Here is a 26,426-nt window from a genome sequence, read left to right as displayed (position 1 = left end):
ACACACACACACACACACATAGCTTAATTGTAATAAAAAGAATTTTAGAGAAATACAAACTTTATTTAGATATTGGCGATAGTATATATCTCTCTAGCAATGATCTTGTATGACAGAATTTATTAATTAATTTAATTCTTAATGTTAATTTTCTATTATAACTTGGTATTCTGTGTTATGTATGCATATTATTCGCACGTGAATGCTAGACGAAAACCGCGACTCGCATGCAAAAATGCATATTCAGCATATTACTCTCGATTGCCAGAAGAGTTGTGACGAATATATGAAATTTGCAGGCTAACAGTGAACTCGACACCCGATGTGGCCCGACCTTTCAGGAAATTTGCTTAGACGATTTATATTTACATAACGTTAAGGTAGGTTATGACACGAAACGACATTGATGTCGACGATGATCGAAACGAAAATATTTTTAACGGAATACAGAAGAAGGCAGGCAGATACGTTTCTAAATAAATTGCAAAATGAAGGAAGGAGGATAAAAAATAATTTCTAGATAGAATTAAAATTTTTTTCAATCAGCACGCAACAAATGTTGTTCTAAACGTATTCCGTAGAAAAAGTAATAAAAAAGTTTTCAACTTTTAAATTGATTGTATCGAAGAAAAAAAAATTCTTCTGTCGAAAAATGAAACGCGAGTCCTTATTTGCATTTTCGATCGTAAGTAGGAGTTACACTCGCGATAAACTCGCGTGCATTTTACATCGGTAATGTAAATACCGGTGGATGAGACTGATGCGAGAGTCGTCTAACGGTTTCGATTGTCTTAGGATATGTCGTACGTCTGACACGAGCTCAGCGGGCACGAGGATGCGTCTTAAGTGCATCGGTTAAGTGCGATGGAACGTCCGATGCAATACGAGTGCATCGGGAGCGAGACCGTTCTCCAGTGAAACTGGTTGCTCGTATCCTGGATGGTTGTGTCCATCACCAGGTGCAATCGGGCACTTTGTAAACCACTAATACGAGAGAGGAAATGGTATTAAATGGGCACGCGCGCTGCGTGCAATTGCACACCCGGTGCAACGATGCGCACGATCCGTCTCGCTAATGCGTTTCGCAATGTAAACGACCGATGCGATGGTGGCGAGAGGCGGAAGGAACCTTCCTTCGACAAACCTAACCATGGAAGGTTGCAGAAATAGCGAAAAAATACACAATGCGTCCCATGTTCGACGACAAATATTGATTTAAGTCCTAAATAAATAAAATTACAATTATTCTCAACTCTCTGACAAATATAACGTTTATAAAAGAGATTAGAAAAAAAAATTAAAATATGTATAGTAACCAAATTTTAATTTTTCATTTATATTGTAATTATTCACAGAGCACACCACAGTTAATGTAATATTAAAAATTAATATTCTAAACCCATTAAAAGAAATACACAAAGAATGCAATAAATTTCTATTTGTTTATCCTATGAACAAATGGAGACAGGTTATTTCTTGCGGCCTATAGTAGTTTGCTCTTGACAAACACGAATGTTCAATGACGTAACATCCTAACGCAGGAATCGAGGGCGATTTTATGGTCAGCGCGTGGATGTATGTATACGCGCATGTTCTATGCGTAACGGTTGCACGAGAAGCTCAATAGCGCAGATCTCGGGTTTCTTCTAAGAACTCCCGTCTCGTACTTTTAATAATTATTACCGCCGTGTGCCGCACCGCCTCTACTAATCTCGATCTCGGACTCTTCCTCCTACAACTCTTCCCTCAAGTACAATAACCGATAATTATTTTAGACAATCCATAATGTCAATGAAATCGGTCAGATAAGAACAAGTTCGAATATTAACGACAAATGCGAATTATGACACAATTTGATAACATGTTTCATACGGATTTTATGCGGATGTATAGAAATTATTCAACATTAAAGTGGATGATAATAGAAGTTTTCATGAATTAATTTCAGTGTTTTTTCATTATTTTCCATTCAATGTTCGAATGTGGGGAATTCCAGATTAGCTCGTCGGAATTACAATGTGTGTGCGCGTGACAAGTTTATTTAATAAACAAAAGATAATCGACATAATACGCATACTATTTGCCACCGGAGAAAGACGAGGGTTCCGCACGGTTGAGTGGTGAGGAGTGCGAATTTCGCGAAATCCAATATAGCGAGTTTAATGTCAACGGGGTTATAGCCCTGCTGCCGTAGGACTATCTGAATCCACCGAGCTGATAAGACGCTTCTCACGATGGCTCGCGGAAGAAGGCGGGGTAAACGTAAAGATGAGAATGATAAGCTTACCGATCAAGTACATATTTATATATACGTTACTCTAAGGTAAAAAATGCATTTATATTTACGTTGAATGGATATCAATGCAGAAGTCGATAGCAAACTCTAGGATTTTTTCGATAGTGTATGAAATTGGATTTCAAAATAACTGAATACGTGATTAAAGAATATTCTTACATCGTGGCTGAATAGTATGAATACAACATTTTTTCATACTTTTCCATGATTTTGAAAAGCATCACAATGTAACAGTCTTAAAATCAAATTTCGTCCACTTGAATGATATTATGTTGTCTAATTCCTAAAACTTAATTTTAGAAATTACTAAGGTCTCAATATCAAAATTCCAAATTAATTCTCTTATTTTTCTTTTCTATCTGCGCAATATAACAGGTTACTAGGAAATTATGATTATAAGAAATATTATATAAAAATTAGAATTTTAATATAACGAAAAGTCTATGCTATTTCAAGAATCATGTAACACGGTAGATATCTTGTATGACGAAAGATAAGAAGGGCACCATTTCTTATTTGCTTAGCCGCATTGAGATTGTTTAAGATATCACATCGCTGATCTTTTTATACGGTCAGGGTTGACAGAGCGCAAGATCAAATCGTGTTAGTATACGAGTTTAATGTTTACAGATGCGATACAAACGCGAATAGAGAATTGCATTTTTGAAAAATTTTTTGCCTTTACGCGCGCGCAAGATCAATGTAAAAAACATATACTAGATATACATTAAGATAAAAGTTATTTCTTTAAACGGCACATCTCTATCTGGTTGCAATTTAAATATATCATCGGATAAATTAATAATTGTGAAGTACAGTAAATAAAAGGCTGAATATAAATATCGGTAAATCAAGAGAACATTTCAGATTAAGATTTAGATATTCAAGTGCCAATTAAATGTCAATTAATATCGGTATTATAAAAGAGTACAATATTTTGTTCACGCTGCATTTATTTGGTTGCTGTTGTATTGATTATCGCTACTTACTTTATTTTTATTTGACAAGACAAAGCCTGGGTTTTTAAAGAAAATACATTTTATCGATGGATCCAAAAAAGGAGAATATACGTATAATTAAAGTAGTTAACTGATTATATGTATCGATACATACATGATTATAGACAAAATAAATAACATTGCAATAAAAAAATATAATTCAATAATTAAAAATTATTAAAATGATTTCTTAAATTAATAACTTTTTTTATAATAATAATAATCAAACTTGAGTGATTGAATGGCAGCGTTACAAATTCAACTATGAACTATCCAATATAATATTCCATTATTCAAATTATGTCAACAGTTTGGATCTTAATATTTCAAAACTGAAATTCGTTAATTTTGTTAGAGAGAGAGAGAGAGAGAGAGAGAACTGTTAGATAAAAAAATGTTACATCGTATATCTCTACATGATATATACGTGTGTATATCTCTACATGTAATATCATATTATAATTTGCAATATTAAAGATTAATTAGATTAACTATAAGTAAATAAAAAATATATACCTAACAAGAGGTTAAAAAAAAAATATATATATATATATTGCTAATGAGTATAATAAATGAATAATTTTGTCACACGGCGTTATCGATTTATTAGAAGAACTCTAAAAGTTTGTATCGACTTTTGCATTGGTTCTACGCAAGTATGATATATACATATATAATTGTAATTATTCATTATTTGCAATTATTTTCTTAATACATAGCCATATATTTGTATAATTATTATCGGTTCTTTCACATATTATAATTCACATAACTTCTATATAATCTTCAAATTTTATCAAAATCCTGCATAATATATACGATTTTTATGTAATTAATTACACATTATGATAAAAATAAACAACATCCACAAAGCATCATTCCAGAAAATCACACCATTCATAAAATAAGTTTTTCATTAGAAAAAGACTCACTGCATCTTAGCGGGCGTAACTGGGTGATAAGCTTCGATATCTTCTCCTCTTCCTCCGTTTATGTTCGTTTTTGTTTTATCTTACGAAGTAAAGAAGGCAAAGACAAAAACAGTGCCAAAAAAAAAAGAAAAGAGCCAGAGAGCGTCCCGTATCTGTCACCGGGCAGACAAGAACTGAGCGGAATATAATCTAACAGAGTGCACAAAACGTCGAGCCGAATGGAGTTGGAGGACCTCGAAGGTGGTCAGGATTTCCCCTTCTGCAATCCCTTCCCCACTCGAAGAGACCCTCCTGCGATGACGGACAATTATCCCCACTTGTTATTTTCTACATATTTTCCCCTCCTCCAGATATCACCGGCGCGATCACATTTCGCAGTGCACCCCAACTTTGCCTTCTCTGACTGAGTCTGTCACGAGAGATCCCCACCATCGTTATCGACCACTTAAGACGCCCCACTGTTTGACGTTCTCCGCCGATTACGCCTCGTGGAGAATACTTACTTTCGTCCTGTCTCGAGAGACTGCCGTCGCGAGCATAGACCAAACGACGCAACATTTTTTTTTATCTAACAGTTCTCTCTCTCTCTCTCTCTCTCTCTCTCTCAAAATTAACGAATTTCAGTATTGAAATATTAAGATTCGGACTATTTGCATAATTTCGATTTGAATAACATATACTGAAATATTATATGGATAATTCATACAAGTTTTTGTTACTTTTTTGTTCCTTTTTTTGAAATCACCAAAAACTAGTTTTTACCGCCCAAAATGAATCACTATAGCTATCTGTTTTTCTTGAGCTCTGACATAAGATTTGTAAAACATAAGCGCTCTCTATTCGTATTTTTGTTCTCTCATATCTGATAACAATTGCTATTCACTCATTGTTGATATTTAGGTACTAGCCCATAGGTACTCGTTACTGTTAAATTTATCGTTTTTAAGTTTCAGATAGATGTGAAACTAAAAGACAATATGACTTTTGACGATTACAAATACTTGTTGCACATTTAAAGAATAGGTTTTGCTTTGCATTTATAAATTTTTATCTATTTTTTCATCATCTGATGAATGTGTTTATCTTTTTTCTTTATCAAGAACATCTATATAATAATACATTGCTATGCTATATGTTAGACTATCCAAAGATAAACCAAAATAAGAATATAAATGTTATTTTTTTTATTTAAGTAGTCTTAACTACTTTGAAAATTTTATAAAAAATTTGATTATTATTTTAATACCTCAAAGATTATTTTTGTCACTTTTTTCGTCGAAAAATCGTTACTATTTTCTCGTTTTTGCCAATACCTGAATAACAACGCGCTAGGTATTTAGAGTTTTACAATAAATGTTACGATTAGACGAAGATAATTATTTTGAATGGCAAATTAGTGCTTGTCAAGATACTACGTGTAAAGTGAAATCTACTACGTGTCACTTCCGCCGGCAAACTCGCATCGAAAGACTACCACCGCTCGTGGTGGAGAAAAACAAATGTTGAAATCGTGTAATATACAAACGAAATATATATATATAATTATTTTAAATAGAAAAATTGTAGTAGTTATAAAAAAGCGTAAAATATTTAACATTTATTGAAACTTTTAATTTTATATTATATACAATTTTTTTTACAAAACTATTAAATATACGTTCTAAAAAAATAAAGTTTTATATGATATCACAATTCAAAAATTTAGAAAAAAAATATATAAATGATGTTACAAAATATAAATACGCCGAGAATTCATAACAGAAAATAGAAAGGTATTCTCGAATCATTAAATGATTCGAGTTTGTTCTTGTACGAAGGGTTTTGTTCATTCGCAGTGTGGATGTATTTATGAACTGTAAGCTTTCTCAAATGAGAGAGAGATTCACAAATTTTACACCATCATCAATGATTACGATTTATATATATATATATACATGTTTATAGATTTTTTAATTACTCAAATTATACGTATGAAATATTGTTATAATTGAAGTGTGAGAAAGAGAAAAAGATAGAAAGAGGAAATTTTAATTATTTTCTCATTATATCCATACATCATTATGTTATTTTTTATGTTTATTATATTAACTAATGAACTCGTTATATATATCATAAAGTAACTAATTCTCTATTTCATTTTATATTTTAAGATTGCTGCTAGTATCATATACTTATAAGATATTTTAGACAATAACAATTATGATAGTCAAGATTAGCATTATCTGATATCACTTCTTTTGATAATCTATTAAATAATTTTTATGTGCAAAAAAAAAATATAATTGAAACAAATTTACGTAACAATCAGATGATTACATAACAGAACAATTTCTTTGCATTGGCGCAATCTCTACGTCATCCAAAAAAAAGCAACAAACAAAAGAAAAACGGATCGCGATCTGCACTCGAACTTTTGCTATCAAATTTAAAAGGTCGCGACCCGTGCACGTGTACAGTGCGTGAATTAAGAAATACAAAATTTTTTTTTCTCTTTTCCTCACCTCCCCCCTCTCTCTCTCTCTCATTCTATATTTTTTCTAGATTACATTCGACATAAACGATAAAAGTAAGCGTGATTATCCGATTGCTCTTTTTTCATAGAATTTCGAGGTAACAATCAATGGGAATCTATCAGTAAATTGCATTCATCAGTCAATAAAATGCATCTTATCAGATGCAGATCCGGCATATGGGATAAGACCAGTTATATTGATGGACAAAATAACGGATAAAATAAAATTGCAGCATTACAACTGACGTATCGAGGAAAATTATTAATCGTATTCATTGCAGTTAATTAATAACATCTTCCTCAAAAATAATTTGTTCTTTTTTGTGAATTTTTATTGAATCGCGAATTCTTATTTGCCAAAGGTGCGATTCTTCCTTTATACATTCCCATTTATTGTCACGTAATAAAGATAAATTCAACAGTTATTGTGCGCACAAATGCGCGCCGATCAAATGAATCAACATAGAATCATGGACATGACGCATGATGCCTTTGATGCGAGTCTTGCGATGCGAGCAATCTGTCTCGTTTCCTTCCCAGAATCGGAGGGTAGCAAACAATACGATCCAATGCGTGGATCATTTCGATCGGTGAATGAACCCTTATCGTCAGCAAGCATCGAATATGAAGAGAAAAGCGCTAAGAGCAAAAGTCGCGCGAAATCCGAGTAAAAAAATTATCCCTCATTCGTTATTTAATTCAATTACCATTAATCTGACGGCATTATTATTATTATTATTTAAATGCCAGCATCTTATAGTTTTATCTTTGTATTAATTATTGTCATAAAAAGAAAGAGAAAAATACTAAAATATGGACTAATTGCTAAAACTGAAACAACTATAGTAGATGATCAAAGACTGAGGAAAATTGAGAATATCGAGAGAGAGAGAGAGAGAGAGAGAGAGAGAGGAAGAGAATCATGATGAAAAGAGACGACTTTAGGATCTTTAGTACTTAAATTCATAGGCTCGTGCCCGAGATAAATCAACAAACACATCAATGAGGGTGGGGACAATCTTCGCTTTCATATGGTTGTTAGCATAGGGTCAGGCAGTCTTCCGACGGTTGCGCTTTGTTTCGGGCTGTATATTAAGTATCGCCTACGCACACAAACCTGCGTGAAGCGGAATAGCTCTTAAAGCTTGCGAGTAAATATTTTTGCGCACAGGAAAGGACCGTACGTTTGCATGGATGCAACAGTCTGGGTATACGTCTTGGATAACGTTTGATCATACCGCACTTTCGATAAAGATTATGTTTTAACATAAACATTTTTATATCGTTGATGTACACACCGAGCATTATAAGCTAACTGGTTCAATTTATTAATGCTCAACTTGATCCTTATTCCCTTATTAAAATAAATCACGGTTTTAAAACATCCGGCATAAAGCCAAGATTATTTTCGTTTTCCTGACTGTGAATCAAATATTATAATTTTAATTTTAATCTTGTTTTGTATACAAAGCACGTATCGTATTGCATTTTATATCTCACAGGTAGTAACTGAATGAATTTTCGGTAAACGATGAACTTGGAGTGAACAATGGGGGGGGGGGGGACACATTGCAATGGTGTCAACGAACGATACAAATATAATAATGTACAAATATAATAATTAACATTACATCGCGATTGATTTTTTAAACCGATCTTCTAACAATAAAGCGTAAAAACAATAGCACATCTCTACGCCGCTTTGAAAGACACGTCGAAAATATTTCGCGTTCAGCACTAAGTTTATTCACTGATTTATTCTATTCTCAGCACTAAAACAATTTCACCCTTAAGAAACAAGAATGTATTCTAAAGACGAGAAAAGAAATATAGCTTCGGCAATAACGGGAACTGGACAGATTTAAAGTGAATTCACATGAAACACATTCGTCCGTGCGGTGCACCGATAATGATAACGATAACGATTACTAACCTGGAGAGCGGACCACTGGGCGAATGCGGCGCGGAGGGGCCTTGATCGTGTTGGTCCTGATGGTGATGAGGAGTACCAGCGGCGTGATGCGTGTAGATCGAGTCAATGTACAGCTGATCGGATACGCGCTCGGCTTCCTGCAATCCGTGATTGGTTTGCACCGACGGCGGTGGTTGCATAGCCGTAAGATGCGTAAAAGATTGCAATCTGCCCTGATCAGTGGGACTGTAACCGGTCTCCTGGGCTTGACGATGTGGCGATGAGAGACCCTGATCATCGTGCGGACTATGGCTGGAGGTCGGAGAGCCACCGACGGTCCTCACTGATGGAGAAGCACCGCCAGTCGGGGGAGCTCCGCCAGTGCGAATTTGATGTTGCAGATAAGGTTCCTCGGACAGTACATCCTCCAAGTGGTGCGACGTATGATGATGATGATGATTGCTGCCACCATTACTAGACGTAGTATTTGACGAAGTGAGATTCGGGAAGAGTACACCTAAATAATCACCCCGTGCACCTCTCATGGCCGCGGTGATGCTGCTCACCCCTCGATCCACGTCCTCGTCAGTTTCTTGATGATGTTGCTGCGGATCCTCTAGATGACGGTGAGCGACGGATGATAGAGCGGTATGCTGATGCACCTCGGATAAATGATGATGATGATGATGATGATGATGATGATGCTGCTGCTGCTGCTGCTGCTGCTGCTGCTGCTGCTGTTGTTGATGGTGATGATGGTCCGTTGTGGTTGGTGAGAGGGTCTCGGTTCCGTAACGATGCATCGTGGAGTGAGGCATGTGACTGCCGGCACGGCGTCCCTCCGGCGCGATGGAGGCCTCCGTCGGGTGCCGGTTATCCCCTCCCTCGGGAACCGGGACCTCTCTCGCCCCAAGCTGAACATACTGTTGCGCCTGTTGGTGATGGTGTTGCGACGGCTGCTGCTGCTGCTGTTGACGATGATGGTGGTGTGCGTCGTGCTGTTGTTGATGATGTGGTTGGTGGGGCGACTGTGAAACCTGTTGCTGCGGCTGCTGCTCCTCCCTCATATCACCGCCCCCGAAACTTTCGGGGTTAAAAACAAATAGAAAAGACTTTCTTTATCAACTAACGGACAAATATAAAATTCAATAACTTTGATTAATAGTTTTCATCTATCGATACATTTGAATGTATGTGCAGGTAATATCTCTTGTAGAGATTCGATTAATGGTAATTTAATTGTTAAATGATAATGTTATTCTTATAATATTGAAAATACCTTTCTAAGCATTTTTCATATCGTTTCAATATCATTGGGAATCATAATAATAAAAATATTATTCCAGAATAAATTTAGAAAAGTATAAAGGAAAGAAAAACAAACTTCACACAAACTGTAAACAGTTCTATCCGAAAATGTTCCGAAACATAATTATAAAGGAATGCAAAACTCGGTAATTAAATGACATCGTTTTTACGTTTACAAAACGTATTGTTTTGATCAGGATATTTACCCTAACTCACTCACCTTTCATGAATAATGTGTGTAGGATGATAGTCGAGCTCATGAAAGGTATAAGCAGTATTGGGATCCTCATTGGCATGATCGTCGGTAACAGCGGCGACGGCGGAGACCGCAATAGCGACTGCTTCGGCACCGGTTGGCTCAACCATGGCGCCATTTTCCATTTCCGGCTGTCCCGCCTCCAGCACGCCCACACCGCTGTCCTCCTCTTCAGTCTCCTCAGTCGCCACAAATGCCAGCTGTTGCTGATGTTGTTGCTGCTGGTGTTGCTCCTGCTGCTGGCCGACTTCGTGTCCGATGACGTCCTCGCTCTTTATCGCCGTAGCCACCACTGCTTTGTCCCCCTCCTCCTGCTTAACAATTGCCTCCCTAGTGGACTGCGACGCTGGTTCCGTGGCCCCGACATATCCGATCAAGACTACATAACCGTCAAATAAATTATTCGATATCTTATCCGATAGATTACGAATATATTTATATCTGAAAAATCCCAGCTAAGCACGTGTAAAAGTCTGTACTTTTCAAAAAATCCTAAATAACATTGACTAAGTTTCCACCGAGCGAGGGTTAGAGTTGGGTCAAAGTGCAAGAACTGATCAATTACAATCGAGCATTCCTCTCTCATTCGATTAATAGGGGAGTACTCGACTGTGACTAGTCAATTCTCACACTCCGACCCAACTCTAACCCTCGGTGGAAACCTGGAGTTATTGAAATTATCAACAATGAGGATTTTGGTACTATTTTTTATCTTAAATTTATATAAATTACATAGGTAAATTATCACGAATACAGGATATTAACATTTCACATTTAATTGCCACAAACTTTTGCAAGCATTCTATTAAGGATATCTCAAAATGTTATGAAGATTATATCGTTGCCACTTTATATTTTATTTTAAAAAATTATGTATGACAACAAGTTGCATAATCATTTCACAAAGTTCCGAAACGTAGACTGATTCCCATATACATTTGCGTGTACATATAGCATACAAACGCATATTTCTTCATGTGTAAAAGACAAACGACAAACAGTGCGTTTTAAAAAAACGTATTTATTGGTATCGCATTATCTAGCATTACGAAATCTTCTCCAAAAGAAATACATTTCTGTTCTCTTTTATTTCTCAGCGCATAATTATGATCCTATATGTCTAATTTATTATCACGGCTCTTTTTTGTGAAAAAAATAATATTGAGAGAGAGAGAGAGATATGAAAAACTGACGAAGATAAAATATATTTTTCTCAATAATATATTTTTCTTAAAAAATCTATTTCTACCTATTAAATTAATCGAAAACTTTCTTGAATTAAAATTAAAGTCCCGGTTATATGATACTTAGTAAATTTGTAAAATATTAATTATAAATTCATGTAACATGTAAAACAAAAATTCGTTAGTTTAACTGACCAGCTGAAATGAATGGATTATTTCGGTTGCACGCCCGTTCTACTTTATAACGTTAGTAACCACGATCGCATAACCACGCAATAAAAACCGCAGGAGTGTTGAAATCGATTGAGATTCGACAGAGGCGTAGGGTATACCACACCACGTGATGACACCGAGAAACTGTTGCTAGCCGGTGCGTTACAAAAATAACCACGTGCTCTTATCTCTACGCGTCGTTAGTAGTGGCACACGCACTCACGCACGGATGGACACTGCGTGCAAGTAAAAAGAAGCGAGAATGAGAGAGTGATAGAGGAGGAAAGAAAAACGAGGCTAATAAGAGTAAAGAAACGAGAAGAATGATTTCCCGAGCTGTTCTCTCTCTTGGGACGATAAAAATTTTATTTTTAATCGACGAGGGGTTCACATATCATGTTAGGACCAACCAGCACATATGTAGCAATTCTAATCTTAAATATTTATTTACTTAAATCTTATAATGTGTCAATTCTCGGAAGTTCTTTACATGCAACAAATAATTAAAACGAAATGCGGTATATTGTATGTACGCTCTTGCGCTCTTTAATAGACCATTGTCTGACCTCGAACGATGTAATATGGGTCGATCGTGACGATTTGATGCGTAACTCGATTGTCCACGCGGCCGCTGAGTAATCGGTCGCATGAACGTGCGACGCACGAGGGAAAACCTCAGGAATGTCACGTGCGTCTCGTAAAATCGATCTAGCTCGTGACTTTGTTCATCCGACAAAGTTCAGATATCATTGCGCATCTATGACTGATATTTATATTTCTATATTAAAAAATAAAAAGCAAGAAAGTTTCGTTTAAAACTGCCCAAACTACACATTATCACATGAATCTGACAAGTATTTGGCGCAACATGAAAATTCTTATAACTTTGTTTTATCTGAGGCTTATTATTTTTCGTCCGAAAAATAATTAAAATTAAAAATAATTAGTAAATCGCAACACATGTAAAGTCGTAATTTTTTCATCTGTATAACATCTGTATTCACTTTTTCTGACATAGTTTTCATATTATGTGAAGTATGTATTAATAATTTATATATATATATAAATTAGTTTAAATATTAATATATAATCTGAAGAATTTTACATATACATACACACGTTATCTTTATATGAATTCGAGTGATAAAGTATCTTTCGCTCGAGGAATGCATGAATTCGATTTAGCGATCTTATTAAAGCTACCGTAATAATACCCTACATCATCCCTGAAGGCGGTATATCGACCGTTTAACATTGAACCGACCTTATTGACATTACCTAATCGAATTGGAGAGGTCAGGCTCATTGGATTATCGCTGCCGCTCGGCGAATCCTATTAAAAAACATATTTTTGCACAAAAGGTCCAAGTACAGTTCGCTTTGACCAACCTCTGAAATAATGTAAATAAAATGTACGTACAAGGTAGTCTGACGCGTTGCCGATAATACTGCCCGCCAAAGATTACTCTTTTAACATCAATCAAAAAATAACATGCGATTATGAAAATTGTATTTAATTAATTTAACGTTTTTTAATAAATTTTAAATTCAGTTTCACATTATTCCCCTTTCTTTAGTACACAAATCTACGTATTTTACGTACAATTACTTTAAAGAGACAAAATATTTTTTCTAAGAAAAAAACAAATTATTCCTTTAAGAAGTAATTCAAAATTTTATTTTATTCAAATAATCTTATTTCATTCATATCAATTAATAATTAATTAATTAGTAATAGTTATTCTCACGCTTTAATAAATACAAATTTTATTCAACAAGAATGCAAAATAAAATATATGCTGTAATGACGCAACAAAATAACTACGTAAATATAAGAATTTTGTAAGAACTTTGAATAAAAGACTTTAAAAAAATCGATGGAAAGAAATTAGCCGCCTCTGTCGTATTATCTACAACGAGGAGATGCAGAACTGCAACCCCGATTAATCATTCAATGAAAAAAATATACATATGTATGGACATTATATGGTTGCGCAGCGAAGACCTTTTTCGTTGCTACAATACAAATGATCGACACGGACGACAAAAAAATGCACGCTTTTTATGAAAAATCAACTTTATAAGTAATATTATTCAAATATCGTTTTATTTTATATCAAATTAATACATTACTTTTAGTTTCATAATTAATATATTTTGTTCTCTTTTTCTTGTGCGTACATCTTTTTATAAGTTTTTCAACTTCCAGATATCATAAAAATAGAAATATTCCGTAGATTACTCTTTATATTAATATTTTATAAGATCCATTTATTTTTAATATTAATTATTGCTCTATCCCACTTTTTTGCGTTTATTTGGAATAGATCTGTATTTTTCGAATTGTTAACTGCGAAAATGCAAAGAACGCGCAAGTGTGTAGCTTTTGAAATTATTAATAGCATGAGAATAGATATAATAGAGCGTTTATTATCCTTCGAGATATACGCGAGAATTAATAGTACCACTTTCCTGAACGGTAGCGAGTTTCAGAATCATTGGATGAGCGGAAGAGGTTTTGTACATCGAGGCCAAAGGTTGCTCTTATCTTTCAGACCCCCACAAAAACAGTCTCTGTTATCCGCAATATGAACGAACATGATACGTATATAATATATATATATATATATATATATACATATCGATGCGATTTACGACGAGATTTTCAAAGATTGAATAGCCTCTTTATCTCTATCTTTCGAGTCCTGATCTTTCTCTTTTTATTTCCCTTCTTCTTAACTTTCTATTTTACAAAACTCGTAATTTATAATACGATAAATTTAAATAAATGATTTGTTCGAATAAGAATTATAATGGAAATATGTGGGGTGGATACTCACATTTTATCTTACTATTGAAGAAAAAAAAGAAAGAACAAGATAAAGATTTAAGAACAATACCATATATATAAATAGAGAAATCATTTATATATATTTTATAATTTTGTGTGTGTGTGTGTGTGTGTGTGTGTGTGTGTGTTAATTTCCTTCTTACTCATATTAAAATTGCACAAGACAAAATTAAGATGTTTCTACAAGGCGTTGGAAGAACAGGGAATGCATTGTGAATAGGTAAGATGAAGTAAGGCAAAGTGGTCGTTGGATAGGTATGGGTGCGTTCTGTCTATTTCCGATAAGAAGAAAAAGGCCAGGTGTTTTTGCGTACATCGTCCACGAGGGTGACATATTCTCGGCACATCGTTCGTAAAACTATAATTTATAATCTACAATCGACATATATGCACGCAAAGAATGCAAAAAATGATTCACAGTGATTGAGTCACCTGCGTTTATTCGAAAAGGCACGTATAAAAAAGTGATAAAGAGAAATGTATGTATCATCGCATGACGATCAACTTGTTATATATTAAATAATTAATATGTATTAAATAATAATTTTTTTGTAAAATTAAAAATCCAAAATATCTTAAAATGGGGCTAAACATCCTGTATAATATTATCTTTAATAACAATATTATTGTGTGAAATTTATTTTTAAAAATAATTCTTGTCTCTCTTTTACTTGAATGATTTTATTCGCAATGAATCAAAGACGAATCGTCATATTTGAAACTGCTTACTTTGCTGTATTCGCCATCGCAGTAAGTCACAGTGTCTATCGCTGAAGCTGCACTAACGATTGCACGAAAAGGATGGTTTTGTTCAAGTATCTACAAATATAGCTAAATACAGATTTAAAAATAATTTTGTTGGACCATCAAAATAATTACGTAGAAATTTCAAAAATAGTGAATAATACTGCAAAAAAATTTTGACATTTTAGCAACCAGAATGAATATTCTACATAATTATTTTGATGAACCTAACAAAGATCTGTATCTAGCTTAAATTTTTAGATATTTCAACAAAATCATCCTTTTTTCGAGTGTGACTGCTAGTGTAGCGGATTAGGATATAACTATGTGACTCTTAAAAGGCGATAGAAAGCCCGCAATCGCGGTGTGTACTCCGCTCGTCGTACTACGCACGCTTATGATAACTGCTGGCAGTAGAAATAGAAGATAATGTAATCGCTGTATAATCATACGTAACTCATTCATCCCGTGGCCCAAGATAGAGCTAATCTGCTTAATGTTACGTTTACTCGTATCATTGGCAATTTTGTGTCAATTTTTGGCTCTTATAGAATATCTATATATCAAGTATACAATTAAATGATTTAAAAGTAAAGAAACGATAAATTTAGTTTATTAAATTTTTTATGACAGCTAATTGATTGTAAAATTTGTTATATCATCAAAAGCATTATAATTTAAATGATACAAGAGTTTTAAAGCTTTATTAATATTTACATTATAAATTTTCATAGTCTTTTCCTTTTTGTTTAATTTTCTAAAAAAAGTTTTTACTTGAATATTTTCGAAAAAAGGTAAGACACACACATATTTTTTTTATGTGAGAGATTTTCTATGAAGAAGTGGGATGGACTCTTATAAACTTAAAATAACTGTATGCCAGCATAAAATATGTAAATACGCAAACATTTTATTTCCGTATTGATGTTTTCTATTGGTTTTTTGAGATCCAGATATATATGTATATATATATAGAGAGAATAAAATAGAAAATATCATATGTAAATGCATATAATGTACTTTCTATTTTACTCTCTTAGTGTACATGTTAGCAATGTAAAATAAAATATTTCCTCTATATAATATTATTTGTAAAAATTATAATTAAAATAAAAAATGTATAAGAAAAAGTACAGTAAATTAAATAAAATTTTTTATTATTTTATCTATTTTGGAAAAAAACATCGTGCGTAATTTAATTTTTACATTAGACATAAAGTATACATGTCAATTACATAATTTTAATAAAGGAGGATTGATGTTTATATAAACGTCGTATAAACACGGTGATTGATCAATGCAAAACCACAAATAGATCGTGATAAATCATTCACGTTTTGTGATCACAACGACACCTCGGTATCTTAACGCGGAGCAGTACAAAACTACTACCTCAACCCGATAAAACGTGATAAGGCCGATAAGGTGATACGAGACGGCACGCGACCACGATACGTGTTTCTCACACTTGCACGTGCAGACAGTGCAAAAGAAAAGAAGAAACTACTTAAGACATTTTAGCATTACCGCGTCGATTATTGTCATTATATTTACATTTTTATCGAATGTACAATGTGATAATATCCTCTATCATAATAAGTATAAAGAGGTCAAAATTATCATTCAAATAAACTATGATTTTACGATAAACTCGTAAAACATTATTTTGTATATAATCAAATTTAAAAATACAAAACTTCAATCAATATTAATATATCAAATAGAATTGATAGCAATCTAACGCCACTGCATGATAAACAATAATTCATTCAAAACTTTTCTGATACTTATAAAGGTTGAACAGTTCCTATTTTTAAACAGTTCCTATCTTTTTCTCCTGAGTTTAGAAATATGCATTCGATTAATTGTTAAATATACCACAGATAATTAAATTATCCCATCTATAATATGAAAAATATTCTCAAATCATTCATGTTCGTCTCGATGTTCAATTTCTATAATATTTTCGTGACATCTTGCGACATTGATATATAAATGAAAAGAAAATGGGACTAACCCAATTAGCAACTGCCAGACGAACAATGAGCTTTATCAAGCAGTGTCTGCGCACAAAGAAGACGATGGTCGATGACGTGGAAAATAAGACAAGAGAGACGACATCATGCCAATGGAAATTTCGCTGCAGTTTCGAAGACTGCACAGTACGACAAAAAGGAAGACGTGAAACAATTGCACTCTATTCTCCACCATGCTAACTTAAAGGCCTTTGATCTCTCTCTCTCTCTCTCTCTCTCTCTCTCTCTCTCTCTCTCGCTTTTCTTCTTTGATTAATTACTATGGATTTAAATCAAATAAAATATAACTAAACAAAAAATTAAATTGCGTTTTTTTAATTTTTAAAACATCTCCATGATGAGAGAGAGAAGTTAATGAGTTCCTCAGTTGATCAATAATTCGATTTCAATGTAATATTATCAAACATTTGAGAAATAAAGGAGCAAATATATTCTTTAAAAGAAAATTAATCTGTCCTGAAAATAATCGTATAAACGCTTCTAAGAAAACAAATAAAACGCAAATTGTCGAATCGTATATTGATCTGTAGAAGACCGGAAGCCCCTTTAGAGACTCGACAGTGGCGTCATCTTTTTTGTCATTCAACCCCATGACATTGACAAAAAAGTTCTAGCCCTTAAAATAAAAAAGTCCATCAAAAACATACCTGTCCTCAGATGATTAATTATACTTTTCATAGAGAATCGAATTTCGATTAGTTTGACAAATTCGTTAATAATTCGAAATACTCGTTAAACGTGGAACACAAAATTTTACTAATAAACCTGCTGAATACACACGTGTCAGCCGTTAACTACCTGTGTCACAGAAAGCATCAGATTTACACTAACAAGCTTGAACGCACTTGCGACGAAGAAATAATACGATATGCGTTAATATTATCTCGAAATTTTAACAATATGCTAATTTTAAGATCATCATTACTAAAATTTGACATTAAAGTACCATATTAAAAAATATATTTGCATACATATTACACTTATATTTTATGTTATCAAATTGATGATTTATTATATAATTACGTTAATAATTTTTATATTTTTAATAAAAATTGAATCGTGAATCGCTAATAATCTCATTTCGATTCAGATTAGAAAGTTTGATGAGCGACGAAGAAGACCTAAACGAAATTCTAACTTTTTTTGAAAACACTAAATCATGTATCGTTTCGAAATTACTGGGTAATAAAACGAAGAACCTATAAAGGTTATAAGTCAACTGGGAAACATCAGCAAACTGCGACAGACTCAACATGTTCGTTTCGTTTTCTATTCCCCGAAATCCACTCGTGCTTCTACTGATGTCAAAAGGATTAACCGTTCTCACATGAAAAAGTTGCTTGACAGTCGCAGTTCAATCTTATATGCACTTTAAACTGTAATTTGTATTGATTGTTTTTCGAAGTATGCACATATCTTACGCGATTTATTCATTCCACGTAACGATAGAAGATGGTAATTATAAATTATTATTCTATTGCAATATTTATGCAAATGTTAATTTTTTAAATAATATTTAAAATGTATTTTGTATTATACTTTGAATTTTTTGCGTATTTAAACGGCGTTTATAAGTACATGTTTCGTCAGTTGTTCTAATTTTTTTGCTCTTTCTATTAAAATTTTGATTGTTATATTAATTTACAAGATTTACAGATATCAAGCGGATCATAAAAACTTTGCTTCTTCTCGCGCTATTCTTTCATCATATTACGATAATAAAGTACGCGTGTAATTGACATCGGAAGTACCGTGTGCAAAATACAATATGATTATTTTATTCTAATAATGAATACGTGTGATATCGTATTTAATTACATTTTCGTAAGTATGGTACAAGTGCAATTAAGAAATCTGAAACGATAAAAGTGATGAAAACGAAAATATCTGGAAAGCACCGAGTAATAGTGAAACAATCATATTATAGAATAAGTAAATTACTATTTTAACAATTAATCGTTTATTGCATATGGGGACAAAATCTCATACAGATCTGTTATCTTGAAATAGATAGGCTAATACAGATTACCATAAAAATATCTTATTAATAAAGCACGTCAATAATCATATTTATTCTTACAATAAGTAAATCAGTTTTATTGTAATGTTTCTCACAACCATCTTAATAGTTTAATAGCATTAAGTTTTATGAAAACAATAGCCCTATTTTTCACAATCAACTGAATACTTTCTCGATTAATTTTCTGATTAAAACGTAATTATTAAACTATTTGTATTTCATAAATATAAAACATTATTCCGATTGTGAGTATCTCAACTAATACGTTTTTGTGACAAGAGATTCATGTAACATATCGGATCTTAGTATATCGATCAGCAGATACTCGTTCACAGTCAAAATTAACAGTTTACGACCGATAAATTGTTTCGTTTCAGTTTGAGGAAAGCTTGCGAGGGAGATGAAGAAAAAGAGAGATACATATACGTAACAGTTGCAAGAGCATGAGTGAGAGCGGGTCGGGAAAGGGTCACTAACCCCTATTTATCTCGAAGACTCTACTCTCTTTTATCTTTGCCTTTATTATAAACAACTTCGAGTCTGTTGATTTATAGACTACTTCTCGCTCTATTTAGTCTAATAAGTACCAATAACGAATGGCTGAAATTTATTTGCGAGTTCCCGCATATTGCTACAAAGAAGCTGTTTGGTTTCTTGAAGCAAATCTTTTTAATTCATTTTCATCATAGATATACATCATATTTTCAAGAAGGATTTGATAGCGCACAATTTTTTCTAAAAAATATACCTAGATAACTATCCTGTTTCTTTTCGATAAGAAATTAGTTCTTTATAATTTGAATGCTATGGGTGCATACGGCTCATTGTCAATCTAAAATTAAGTGTTGCCTGCGCTATGGCCTACACACATGCATATATATGCATTCAAAGTATATATTCGTTCCAATTTTATCATTTATCTGTAAAATAATTAACAAATAGGTTAACAAATAAATAACATCGTAAGCTTGAAGCAAACGCAAATATTTAAACAGAAATAAAGATTTTGCGTTGCACTGTTCTGTATTTAAAAGATTGAGTACGTAATTGTTACGTAATTTATATAAAAAAAATAATGTCTATCTCGACATATCTCAAAATGGCTTGTTTTGAGCGTTTTAATGTGACGACTAAGTATAGTTTAGAAACATGAACCTGGTTCATGTTTCTAACAGACATGGTCTTAAAGAACTATGTGAGTCCTCTACTCGTGAGTCCTCTTGTATGTACAATCCGGTGCAGGACATTTCGACGAAGGAAGGCAAGTAAATATTGAGAGCGGCGTGCGGAAAAGACGTAGAGCGGTTAAGTTATTAGCGATGTCTTAAAGAAAGAAACAATGTCGACCAGGTGAGAGAGAAGATGCCATAAATGAAACCGGAAACGGAGTGTCGACCGAGACGAGCCTGAATATTTACCATTTCCTCATGGGCTGGACATTTTTTACTTAATTGTCCTCGCGCGCCATCATACCCACGCTATTTGCTTTCCCTTGGCTTGTGAATGAACATAAAAATTTTATAAAATGAAATCTGTACTGAGTCTCAATATTTTTGCTTAATAATTAAAAAAAATATTGGATATACATAAAAATAAAGTATGACATAAAGTATGTTCAATAAAACAATATATATCGATATACAGAAACATTGATTAAAATTAAGCCTCGCGCAAGTTGTTCTGAACTTTGACACATTTCTGAGTTTCCAAAATTTTTTTCGCAATAATAAAGCCTTTTTTATAATTATATAATTTTATATCTATAATAGCCCGTGTTTTATAAATATAAAAATGCATTTAAATCTTTTATGTGGACACTCGTTGTAGCATTTTGGGGATTTGTCGACAGTTTCTTTCTGTTGTCTTCTCGTGATAAGTTTCAGCCGTCACGAGCCGCGAAACAACGAAACACAGACAGCGTGGCGTAATGCGAGAAGGGCACGATCACGCATAACGGGGCGTTTAAGTATCCACCGGTACCTTTTGACCTCTTTTTTTCTTTCTAGGATTGCCGCACACAATTTATATATATATATATATATATATGTATAGAGGCGCCATTTCGTAAATGATCCTTCGAGAAAAATTATCAACGAACGTATAAATACGCTTTGCGATGCACATGCACCAAGAAATTCCCTGATGTAAATTTCTGAAATTTTTAATACGTAAATGTTTTATTTAACTTTTACAAAGATTGCCTCTAACGATAACGAGGCGCATTTTAATGTTAATTGTTTGCAGCTTATTATCACTTATGGTATCGTCACGTTAAGTTGTAATTATTATTAAAAATGCCTTTTAATTGTCATACAAATCTAAAGATAAACATCAAGTTGCTATCTAGCAAAGATTTATGTTCTTTAAACTTCTCGATCAAGGTTCCTTCGTAAAACTCATGTAAGTGTTTTTGAATTGATGAACAATGTGAAAAGAACCTCGAATCTTAAAATATTCTTTCCACAGTATGCAATATTTCCGTAACGCCTGTAAGAATCTGACGCACTTAGAGGTACTCGAGCTTTTGGTCGCTAGTGGTTTATCTGCCATGTTCGATGAGAGTGACGAAAACTTAACAGCTTGCTTAGGAGTATATTAGATTTCTAATAGCGTACCAACCAATTCCGCGTTATCGCAACTTTCAGAAACACGCGATGAATATCTCGAGTACTTGCCGCTTCTAGATTTTTATAGACTGTGAAACATGCCGCATTAAACATTTTCATGCTATTCATCATGTTTCCGTTTCTCTTTAATCGTGTTTATGTCTTTTTGCATTTAGTATTCTAATAAGTTCTAATAGGTTTTATTTAAATGGCATTAAAGAAAAAAAAACAAACATATCAAATTAAAATCAAAGAAAATAGATGTAAGTATGTTGTACATACATCAAAGTCAGAGTTATGAAAAAAATCACGACAAATTTTATCCCGGAATGTTCATTCCGCTTATTGAAATGATCGAGCTTAATTGTTGCCTTGAAACACGATACGCCGTGCCGCAGTTACTAATTTCTAACTCTCGACAGAGGTGACACGAAAAGTCATTGAACTCAATCTCATGAATTTACTACGAATATAGAAATTATCGAGCTTGAGAAAGGTTAATTTATTGATATTTTGTAAGTCGTACATAACTCCATTTACGAAATGGTTATGTTACATGAGTGAAAGAAGGAACGAAGAGCGAGATGGTGATAAAGATGAAAGGATCGGTTTCGGAGTCAAAAGAAAGCAGTAAATCAGTCATGAGAAGGTCGTAGGTCGCGAGCGGTGCCCTACTATATTCATAACCACTGTCTAATGGGGTATTAGATCCGAGGGACTTTCAAAATCCCAAAATTTGAAGATCGCAACTGGAAATGGGAAACCCTTATTAGCTAGTCTGATATTATTTTACGTCACTTTATGATTTCGTGAGCGTCTTTGGGTATCAACTATGATTGCCAAGGAAATACTTAATGGTTTCTATTATAAAAAATGTATTGTGCTTTAAAGATAATTACATTTATATACTACGACATTTATACGTGTGTGTGCTTGTATAAATATATATATATATAATATACATGTACACACACACACACACACACAAGCATATATATATATATATATATATATATAAAGAGAAAGAGAGAAAGATTCTTTTTAATAATAAAATTTCTTAATTGTTTACCTTAATTTTGTTTAATGCTAAATTTTTCATAAAAATAAACAAATAACGTAAAAATAAAGTGTTTCAAAACGTAAATGCTAAGCTGAATGAATAAAATGTGGGTTAATTTAACATATTATAAATGTTAATTTTACTCTAGAAAAATATGCTTCCATACTTCGTTTACAAACTGTGTCGATATTATATTTTTTTGTATTTATTTTCTTACACAATATTTGTGTAACCTTTTAATATATTCATTATCTTACGTTAAATTAACCCAATTTAAGTGGACCGTTTGGAACATGCGATTTATATTAAATTCGACACATTTTTTCCAAGAGTGTATGTTTTTTGACACGATCTTTGACGAAGATGGAAATCCTGTCCACACAAAAAAAACAAATATATACCGAAAATTCCGGAGCATTTTGAGAGACTGCTGTTAGAGAAAAACTTTCTGTAACACACATCTGATATTTATGTTCATAGTAAAAGAAGATTAACACACCTTTTAAAGATAATCTTTAAAAATTCTCTATGAGGATTATACAAATATTTTCCCTATTTTAAACGTACTCCATCTCGCTACGAGGACAATGCGTAAAAATAAGATTCATATTATATAAATACATTATATTTAAATAATTATATTAAATTTATAATTATATAACTATTACATATAATAAAAAAAATTATTAATAATTAATTCCATTTTAAAACACCAGATACTTCAACAAATTAAAATTCTCTTGTCTCTACAATTTTACTCAAAATGATCTGAAAATATTGGGTCATATGCGAGTCATAGGATAAAAGAACGAACATAGTAGATAGAAAGGGACAACAAATCAGTACAGAGGCAAAGGGGAGTAAGAGAAAGAGACGCATAGAGAGGAAATATTTGCGTTGCAAGCAGTCAGGCAGGTTTACGGTACTTGCTGGCTTGCCAGCAGCTCTGACGTCACATCCTGCGTGGGCGGACATCCGGTTTCACTGCCGGACTCCTGCCCCAAAGCGATAACAAAATCTACTTTTAAAAAAAAGAAGAAAAAATGAGAGAAATGAAAGGGGGAGGGAAGAAAAAAGAATATTCACATTGTCGTGATCCATTTTTCGATGATACCTTAAAGTCAGTACTAATCACTACTTATCTTAATATTTAAGTTCGAGCTATCATTAAAGTTCTTTTTGCGTATGTAATATATTTCTTTATCTTTCTTAATAGTGATTAGATATCGTTCTCTTATTATAAGATTTAATTCGTCAATTTAAACTTCTTATAAGCTTTTCTACGCTAAAGTTTGTATGTTACAAGTGTGACACGATTTAATAATAATAGTAGAGTCTTCTTCGTGGGAAGTTCGCGAAGACACTCCCACGATCGCAACCGGAAATCATGGCGCATTTATTTATCAAACGTGTCCGTACTTTGCGCGTTACGCATTTCTGGTCAAACGAGTCTAACCGCCTTGTTGGGCCGTAGTGGGCATTACCTATTCGCTGCTTTTCACACAGGAAAAAGCACGAAAACAGTAATTAGGGTCTGTGTTATCACCGGGATAACGTCCTTCCCATTGCTGTGGACGTGCCTTCCGCGTCAAAATGCTCGATAAACCCCGCGACGCGAAGGATGGATCCACCGACAGATAATCCCACATTTTATGGCCACGTATTTATCGCAAATCCACTTGTATGATTCAGCTCATTTTTTGTTATTAAAAAACTGGAGTGGCAATAGTGTCTCAATTTTCAAATTTAATTATTTGTAATAAAAGGAAAATGTAAAAAAAAATCGGTTTGATGTTTATTAGTAAAGTCATTATTTTAAAATTAATGTTGCGAGTTGAGTTAAGGCTCGGCTATCTTGAAGCACCATATTGATTGTATGACATCAGATTAATTGTTATGTATACGGCTTTATTTTTCAGTTCTCTCTTTAAAATATAATAATTTTATTATTCTAAAATCTGTCAAATATATGTTTGACTAAGATATGTCATAGTTTTAGAAATAATAAAACAATTTCTAAAATAATGCATAATTTTTGAAAACTGAAAAATACACTATTATTTCAAGAATTATTTGACACTTCTATGTGACACATATCGGAGGCATGTCTTAGTTTGCCTCATATTTTACAGGATTAGACGAAATTATTATGTTTTTAAAGGTAATTTATAACTAAAAACAATAATAAAGCGCAGCTTTATTGTGTGCTTGTATGATATCAGATTAATTGCACGTAGCAATTAATCTGATATCATACAATCACACAACATGGCGCTTCGAGATAGGTGAGTCTTAAAGCTAGAAATATGTTAGGTATTTCTAGGAAGTATAGAGTAAAATCTGGGAATTATGGCATAGGGGCTACTAATATGGAATAGTGGCTTATTTTTTAAACAAAGCATTGCAATTTGGCGGTAATCGCTGAAAGTTACTGCAACTGTTACCAAACATGTCATAACAAGCAATGAACTCGGTCCGACCAATCGTTTTGCTACAATTAACATTTATTCATTTTCGTTACGTCAGGAGATCCGGCAACTTTTTGTAAAAAGTGTTCTCACAAACTGAAGGTAAGTTTTTTTTAAGGCTTATATTGCACAGAGAGGACGTTTTTAATAATATTACATGAACAATATTATGTAGATTAATTGCTATTTCAAACTTGTTTATTGCTACGGAAAGACTTTATTTTTCATATGATGACAATATGATTGAAAATATAACATTTTTATTCTTTTTCTTGTGAATAATGTTTATTTTAGATGCTAATATTTATTGTACGTCATAATTTAATGATTCAAGATTTAATTTTATTCTTTATTGTGCTTGCGTAATAACGTTCGTAATGATGCTATTATATTTTCTGTGTTATTGTACAATATATATATATATATAAATTGAACAGTTTTCTATTTTTCTTGATCATTTTATATAAATAAACAAATTTGGACTTCATTTATTGTGTTATTTATTACTATGGTCAAAATTTCATCGGTATTCCATATTACATCCCATTTTTTAGACTCCTCCATTTTCTCACTTTTGACTTTTTTGTTAATATTGACGTTGAACTTAAATTTTGGCGATTTTTATTTATTGGATGTTGTAGCTAACATCCTCAAGAGTTCTGTGTAAATTTAAAGTCTTCATATACATTTATATCGGAGTAATATTAATTTAAAAAAAGCTATTCCATAATCCTTGCTTTTACCTATATTAATCATTACATACATGCGCGCTGTTAAACTTAAAAAACCTCTTGTATTAAGAATAAAAGAAGAAGTGATTATAGATCTGCGTATATTTCAACCTGTATCTTGATAGAGATTGCAAATCTCACTAAAAGGAATACTGTAAGAATTAGTTATGTAAGGAATGTAGAAAAGGATCAGACAGGGTTTTACGGAGAACCTTGATTTCTATAGCTAGACAGTCGGACCGTTCCGCATTTGACGCACATAAGTTTACGAGACCTAAACCGACGCGACGACTAGTCGG

General features: G+C 33.0%; 1 protein-coding gene across 3 annotated transcripts in view; it reads right to left on the bottom strand.

Moving 5' to 3' along the window:
• Positions 1-26,426, bottom strand: part of LOC108759389 (box A-binding factor) — a 59,665-nt gene that overhangs the window by 15,162 nt on the left and 18,077 nt on the right. For all 3 annotated transcript variants that reach the window (XM_018504822.1, XM_018504821.1, XM_018504820.1), the window contains exons 3-4: positions 10,179-10,593; positions 8,672-9,733 (exon numbers count right to left, since the gene is read on the bottom strand). In XM_018504822.1, coding sequence (XP_018360324.1) covers positions 8,672-9,733; positions 10,179-10,593 — 1,477 coding nt within the window. The remainder of the gene's footprint in view (positions 1-8,671; positions 9,734-10,178; positions 10,594-26,426) is intronic.

The sequence above is a fragment of the Trachymyrmex cornetzi genome, unplaced genomic scaffold (genome assembly GCF_001594075.2).
Source record: "Trachymyrmex cornetzi isolate Tcor2-1 unplaced genomic scaffold, Tcor1.1 scaffold182, whole genome shotgun sequence".
In the NCBI taxonomy this organism is placed as follows: domain Eukaryota; kingdom Metazoa; phylum Arthropoda; class Insecta; order Hymenoptera; family Formicidae; genus Trachymyrmex; species Trachymyrmex cornetzi.
The sequence above is the reverse complement of the archived record's forward strand: the minus strand, read 5'-3'. Positions and strand labels throughout refer to the sequence as shown.